This window comes from Patiria miniata, unplaced genomic scaffold (genome assembly GCF_015706575.1).
Source record: "Patiria miniata isolate m_02_andy unplaced genomic scaffold, ASM1570657v1 HiC_scaffold_22, whole genome shotgun sequence".
Lineage (NCBI taxonomy): Eukaryota > Metazoa > Echinodermata > Asteroidea > Valvatida > Asterinidae > Patiria > Patiria miniata.
In genome coordinates, this window is record NW_024037061.1 from 16,309,368 (window position 1) to 16,317,168 (window position 7,801).

General features: G+C 42.2%; 1 protein-coding gene across 1 annotated transcript; it reads left to right on the forward strand.

The window, feature by feature from the left end:
- Window positions 1-1,693: 1,693 nt before the first annotated feature.
- LOC119730848 lies at window positions 1,694-4,132 on the forward strand. Its single transcript, XM_038203901.1, has 4 exons — window positions 1,694-2,161; window positions 2,856-2,925; window positions 3,062-3,232; window positions 3,780-4,132. Exons 1-4 carry the CDS (start codon window positions 1,856-1,858, stop codon window positions 4,064-4,066), a joined length of 834 nt encoding a protein of 277 aa, XP_038059829.1. The 5' UTR covers window positions 1,694-1,855; the 3' UTR covers window positions 4,067-4,132.
- The last annotated feature ends 3,669 nt before the right edge of the window (window positions 4,133-7,801 follow it).

Here is a 7,801-nt window from a genome sequence, read left to right on the forward strand (position 1 = left end):
GGGTAGTTCACAGTTTCAAAAAGTTCTTAATGAAGAGCGGGGCACAATGAACGCCACGAGTCGAGTGGGTGACTCGTACCCCCCTCAATTTACGTCATCATTGATAGTATATACCAAAATAGGGTGGTCATCTCACTTCCCTTCATTGTGTATGTGTCAGTGGCGTAAATCTGTGCCGGCGAGTGGGGGCCGGGATGGGGATGACCACAATCTAAACATTGCCCGGCCGTGGACATTTGAAAAGCGGGGGAGGGGGGGGGGGGCACATTACACTAGGTTGCACTCTTCAGGATATAGATGTATATCAATATAGACGTATACTCTCGATCACATCAAAAAGGCTTTGTACTTTGTTTCTCCACTTTTCAGTGCTATTAAATACATTTTTGTTATTCTAAAAATACCTCGAAATCTGCATTTTTTTCTAAAAACGAAAACGTTGGGGGGGGGGGGGGGGATGATTTGATAGGCCCCCCCCCCGGTCAAAAGTGTGGGGGGATATTCACCCCCCCCCCCCCCAGTATTTACGCCCCTGGCGTGGGTCAAGGTTAATGAATTGATTCTCTGGAAGAGAATCGACAAAATCATTGAGGCAGAAATGTCCAGGTCGGACCTATGGCGTCAACGCAGTTTGTGAAAAAAATGCCAATTCCATACCAATGGCATGGACGAGGGCCGGGACGAGCAAAATCTGAAACAAACAAAACGTACAAAATTCCATAATGGTTGGCTAAAGGGCGTGGCTAACTCGCAAACACGTGTGCGCGCTGTGCATACAACACGAAGGGCTACCTAGATATTGAATTTCTTGTTTTTAATTAATTGCTCTGTGAGACACAATTATTATACGCATATGTGAACGTGTTTCAAACGGACTGTGTCTTAAACGGACACCTTCGAGCAGAGTGCAAACGTTTGGGCTATACACTGCGTTTCTCACGAAATGATAACAGCTGGAACGCACGGTTTCTTCAAACACATAATGTTGCTTCATTTTGTGTTGCCATTATTGTGGTATTAATACGGTGTGTTCCAACAGCAAGTTGTCACTTCTTCGCATATTATAAAATGACGTTCAAGGGCGGATCCAGGGGGGGGGGGCAAAGGGGGCCATGCCCCCCCCCCCCAAAAAAAAAAACGAAACCAATTTGTTTTTGTTTTTATGTGACATCGCAATAAAGGCAGGCAATGCCAATGAGTACACCACCATCTTTTCCTCAAAAAAACATTGGTTAAAGTGCTCAGAAATTGCCTCAGATCGCACCACAGAGCATCTAGAATCCAAACAATTTTCGGGGCCCTTAAGCGGGCCCCGAACCCCACGCCGTAATTTTTTGACCCACTTTTTGGGGGGACCAAATTTTTTTTTGGCCCCCCAAAAAATTGTGTTCTGGATCCGCCCTTGATGACGTTAGCCTGATTTTCAGGCTTTGGCTCATAATTCGATGATATTATTTTAACAATTTCAATATTTTCGTATATAGCTTAAATATTCTCGAAATATGGTATAATCATAAAGAGAAATTCATTCTGAACTATACATCTCCGGTTGAATGTCTACCTTTAATCAGGCAAAAATAGGTAAAAACGTAGGCCTCTTTCACAATGGGCCTACGGAAGCGAGAGGCGAAACGTATTGTCGTGATACCATGGTGATACCAATGTAGGGCCGTCTCATTGTCTGGCACGCTCTCTTCGGAGATGCAGCCAGGCGCCAATTGGCGCATTGATATTCTTCTCCTAGTTACAATGCTGATGAACCACTGTTCCGTGCCTTTAATTTTTTCTTCATCTGCAGATCGCATTTTTGAATTTGAACACTCTCACATCTCTCCTCAGTGAAGTACCGGGAATTATGTTGCTGATAACTCTCATACTTGTCTGCCCCTGCATGGGGGCAGCTGTTGTCGGAGAGAAGTGCGATGGGATCCGTGGTACTTTCGAGTATTTTCCAGTCGAAGGTCGCACTCTTTCCGGCAGCGTATACCGGAGGTTTCGGCCCGTCAGCTCGGCCACTTGCGGGCAGAGATGTCACTTTTCTCCGGAGTGCGCGTCCTTCAACTACTGTCCGCGGAGCCGAAGATGCGATCTCAACAACAGCACGAGAGCTTCACGGGAGTTGATTCAAGATGAATTTTGTATCTACTACGATGCTAATAAGGTACCCTGAACAACAACCATATGCCTTCTGTTCGTGTAAGAACAAATATTTATTAGCCTTTTTGAAATAATGGTCTTGAGCACAATTGGAAGGAGAAATATTAGTTTTGGAATACTAATTCTATACATTCCATTTTACTAAAATCAAATAGCATTCTCCCATCGTGGCCGCTTTATTATCTAACTAAAAGGCTAACGGTGATATGATGCCATTGATGTCTTGCTGAGGTACTCTGTTTCAACAGTTTTCTAACTCTACACCCCTTGCAAAGTGCGTTGGGCAGAATCGCTTTTATGGGCTGCAATTTCTGAACAGATACTGGGGAAAGGGCTAAGGCCCGTAGGCCTATACCACCCGAGCACCATACTGTTGAAGGGTTCCGGGTCCAAGTTTTTGACGATAGTGCATAATGGATCCATCATGGCATCTATGACCATGCGCGCCAAGTTTCCATTGTGGCCGTCAGTGCCAATGTGGGTGCTATACTGTGGCCAATAATATTATGTTGCCCGCCACCTCTCCTATAAATTCCTGGAGACGCTCCCATCCCGAAAACTTGTGAGCGAAAGGTGACGTTTGTCTCTTGTTATCTGGGCCCTAGCAAGCTAATATAATAACTGCACTTTGAATTTGTCGAAAGTAGTATTATTAAAATCACTATTTCAAATTCATTTTCTTCTAATTCTCTCGACAGACAACAGCATTTTATTCATACATCCCTGGCCCTGGGCCGACAGTCATGCCACATGTCGTAACAACGCCAGGTAAATTAAAAGATTTCTGATTATACCGGTAGTGATGCACATTGAATAGAAGCATGAGGGGACGTGATTGTGGGTCTTAACTTTTAGTACCTCAATCCTTACTTGGAAAATCTAATAATTCTTTCTCTGATTTCAGTGTCGTGTTCTTATGTGACCACACCAATGACACCTTACGAGTACACGTACGTGCTGCCGCACGTGAATTTGGGAACGAATTTCCGTGTGAATTTCTCATTGCGTGCCCCTCGGAATGGTAACATCGCGCTGTCATCACTGCCAAACGACTCAGGAGTATTCTACGAAATAAGTAAGTGTGACTCTTCATCTTTAACTTTTCTATTACAGCGATGGTTTAATTCGCTGCTGGGGCGAGGCATATATATTAAATAGCTGCAGGGTTTTCCCAACACATTGTGTGAACTTCTTAGAGACCCAGACCTTGAAAGGGTTAGTACAACAATCGAAGCAATCCGTTTATGAACGGTGTACCTTTTACAAGCTGATAAGTTTGAGTTATTGTTTCATGGGATATCTTGAAATGTTGTGAATTTCGGGGCGAGGATTGGATGCTCAAAGCAGCCAGGGGCGTGGCAAACGGAGGGGGTGTGGCCCTTTAAAAATCGTACTCTGTTTTTTTTTAACGACTGAATGGAAATAGAATTATCATTTGTTAATATAGAACCAGGGATTTGGAACGTTCATTCTATTTCACACGAAAACGATTGCTTCTTTTACAAATTCATGTACACATTTTCCAAAATTGTCCAGGAAAACCTATAATAAGATTCGATAAAACTACATGTATATTAAAACGGCGAACCATAGTTTCAATCTTTGTCTCATTCATGAAACAGTTATCGGTGGTTACACGAACACGAAGAGCGCCATCCGTACGTGCAAGGCGTGTGATGCTGGTCAGCTACAGATTACTACCAACGGAATCCTTTCAGATGCGGAGGATCGTCTTTTCTGGATCGAGTACAATGATGGGAATGTGCAGGTTGGGACGGGAGGAAATTCTCCCTCCCCGATGATGAGTAAGAATTGGTACGGTGGGCAGCGTCCAAGTACGGTTTACGTGGGCGTGTCCACGTGGCAAGACGCAAGCGGTCACTGGTTCTTTCTGGACTTTTGTGAATGAAAGGCATATTGGGGCAGATATTAGGCCAAAAAAAAAAATAAGTCGGTCTCTGGTCAGCGCGCGCGTCGATTTTAATCATGCGCGTCGATCTTTTTTTTTCCCCCAAAATGTTCCGTGGTAGCTCCAACAGCGCCCTCTATTTCCGCACCACCTCATTTTTTTTTTAGCAAAGAGCACCAAGGAATGGGAAATTGCACCAAGGCAAATGATCGAAAGCACCAAGGCAAATTATGGAGGACACCAATGTACATGAGGACACCAAAAAAGCAAAATAGTACCCCATCTTGTCTGTACAATCAAAGCTTGAAGAAAAAAAAAAGCAAAAAAAAAAAAAAAAAAGCCTCGTCGCCGCGTCATTTCCGGAACTTTGGTCTGACCAGAGACCGAATATTTTTTTTTGGCCTTATAGGGGAAATATTTGGGGGAATAGTGCATTGGCAAAGCTTGGCAGTTGGCACACAGTCAGGGTATGTCTTAAGAAAGATCTTTGACTATGGCCATCGCAGATTTGTCCTCTGCAAAAATTATAGTTGGAGTAGCAAGCAATTTTCGACATTTCCAAAATGGCTGCCATTGCTTGTTATTCTACCTTTATTTTTTTCAAAGGACCAATCTGCGATGGTCCTGTAGCCAAATATCTTTCTCATGACATACTCTGACCGTGTGCCACATTCCATACTTGTATCATCAAAGGCACAATTCTATCACCTATCTGCCGTACAATTACAGGATCATTTGCTTTTTTATCCATTTTGTTAGTTTCCAACAATAACACCACTCAAAATCCAAAGAAGAATGTTCATATAACCTAATCTGTTGAACTTTTAGCTCAGTGGATATAACACTTTTCGAGAAAATAGTACTTGAAAAACAAGGCAAAACATGCGCAGCCTTTTGATCTCGAAAAAAGATTTCGTCTATGCACATATTAGCACTCTATGTTTTAAAAAATCAGTAAATTGACTAATCGGTGAGCTCCATGGTGAAAGTCCCCTTAAAGCTACAGTCCATCATTTGTAATTTGTGCATTTTGTTCGTTTGAAGCAACAAAAGAGTTCAAAATCTAATGAAGGATACTGAGCAACTAACCTGATGAAGTTTCAGCTAAGCTTCAGCTGTACATTCCGAGAAAAACAGCATTCTAAGATCTCAATTTCAAATCAAAAGTTGCTGAATCATGTTTTGAATTGTTTTGAATTGCAACTATACGCAACGTCGCGCGCTGATCCGACGAATTATAACAACCGCGCGCGCGTGTGCGTCGTTCGAATACTTGTGCGCGCTTCGCTGAATAACAAAACGAACTACTAATTTAAATTTTCCTACGGTGCTTCTTAAGAATCACCGTTGGAAATGCCTTCTTTCGTTGATTACTTCAAAATGACAGCTTCCCAGAAAGAATAATTTCACAGGGAGTTTAGTCCCCTTACTATCTTTCAACCAAGTTAGTTTTTCATCAATAATTACGCCAGTTACTTTTCGGATGGCTGCAAATGATGGACTCTACCTTTAATTATCTTGATTTTTTTCTAAATGACAGCAAGCCAGATGGAATAATTTAACGGGGTGTTTAGTACCAGTATACAAATATTGAATGCTTCGAGTGGTGTAGTAAAACTATCCTCCCGAGGTGATCCATGGATATTCTATTTTCCCGAGGCGAAGCCGAGGGAAAATAGAATGCTCCATGGATCACCGAGGGAGGCTACTTTATCTTCATCACGAGATAAAGCATTCAATATTTGTTTTATAACACTTCACCCACAGATTCTGCTTGATTTTAATATTTTACATTATTTAAATCTGAACACAGTTGAAATAAACTTCAATTTCAATACAAAATTGGTGGAAAATGTATTTCTCTCTTAAAAACTAACCCTTCACGAAATGTTTGAACCCAAGTCTGCGGCGCGCTCTCTTTGGAATAATACGCGCTACGCACAACGCGCAACGCGCACACCAGCATGCATTTGCACACAAATACCGCGCCGTGGAAATAGACCGCTTGCAGACGCGTTCGATAAGCAACGCGCGAAGGCGCGCGACGCCATGTTGTGGGACAGGCGTATATCTATCCACGCACACTTTGTCCCATAACATGGAGCGTTTTCGAATCCCTGTTCTTGACAACACTCGGGTTAACCCGACACGAGAACAGCGGTCTTGAACGTGACGAACAGACCCGAGAGGGCGTTCGCGGATCGATTTTTTCACTCCCCGGTTGATGGAGGGTTCGGCGAGGTGCAGCTTGAACAAAATGGCGGACTGTGCAGATTCGAAAGTTGTTTTGTGGTTTTTTGTGTGTGCTAATACCCTAATGATTGGAATAAGAATACCATTATAGTGCAGGTCTGCAATTTTGGTCTGTTTCACATTCATCTTCAGATTCGTCCTCGTTCATTTGGAATAGGCCCAAGTACAAATTCAGACGATTGTCGGCCATTTTGCATTGCTTTATATCGATGCGACACGCACCCGCGCGTTCGTAACAACCAGCTCGAGAACACGTTCTCGTGCTACACGCGCGTTGTCAAGAACAAGGATTCGAAAACGCCCATGGCGTCGCTTACCTTAGCGCGTCAATTATCGAACGCGTCTGCAAGCGGTCTATAGTACTTTGGTTGCTAATGGTATAGTACTTTGGTTACTATGCGCATAGTACTTTTGGCCGTGCACAGAAAGATAGCAAAATTAGAAAGTAACATGTGACTCGCTCTCGGCCAATCAAGACACAGAATCTGTGGGTGAGGTGTTTTAATACGATCTATAATCCAAGTAAGCTTTTTAGTAATAATTCGGAATGTTACTGTTGGCATTTATGCAAATGATCCAAATCTGAGTGAGGCAGGGGGCGAATATGGTGGGGCAGATCAATGCAGGTTTGTGGGATGGGTCACGTGGCCAGTGCATGCTGCCCGGAATAAAAAAAAACCCTAATTTTAGATGCTTTCTCCTTCATTCTGAAGGCATCGTTTGTTTGAAGGGTTTTTGTTAAGAGAATTTAGCAATTATATATTATAGAGGTCGTACAGTTGAGGTACTGAAAACAACATTTAGGACGGCAGTCACGTGACGACAGTCACGTGACTGCAAGACATACAATCTTTGAGAGCAAAACGAATATACAGCTCTAGAATGAAACAGGGACAAACTGGAATATATCAAAAACAAGACGTAAAATCGTTACCTATAATACAATCAAATAAACCAACAATGCACTCAACTTGTGTTTTTATAGTAGATATCTTATGTTAAAAAAAAAATACTACTTTTGCTTTATAAATAATAAAGAACTCTAAAGCGAAGCTAATTTAATAGCCAGGCCGGTTTGTCCTTTAAATTTTATTAAAATTGGCATTTGAAACCCACACGTGGATAACCTTTCCAGCGGCAAGGACGTACGTCAATTACTCATTTGCTAAAAATTAATATCTGTTCGTCTGTTTCTCAGGTTTGTGACATTGACCACACTACCACAGGACTTTCCACACGCCAATCGATGAGGCAAGTGAGCGTTATAAATGTATCGAGATAGTTACACGTAAATGACCACGGTACAAAAACACACCTTTTTATTAAAGGACACTTCGACATTTCTCCTGGTTTTTTTTTTTAGCTCATAATTATTTATTTCATTGAAATTTGCTTGTACAAGCGTTTGGGTGCATTCAGGCATGATAACAGAACTGTCTTTAATAGAATAATTCAATAAACTAGCAAATTAACATTATTATA

Excerpts from the sequence above, each read along its gene's own strand:
- LOC119730848 (XM_038203901.1), top strand. The coding sequence starts at position 1,856 with ATGTTGCTGATAACTCTCATACTTGTCTGCCCCTGCATGGGGGCAGCT. Across the intron at positions 2,162-2,855 it reads TCTACTACGATGCTAATAAG|ACAACAGCATTTTATTCATA; the intron begins GTACCCTGAACA and ends TTCTCTCGACAG. Across the intron at positions 2,926-3,061 it reads ACATGTCGTAACAACGCCAG|TGTCGTGTTCTTATGTGACC; the intron begins GTAAATTAAAAG and ends CTCTGATTTCAG.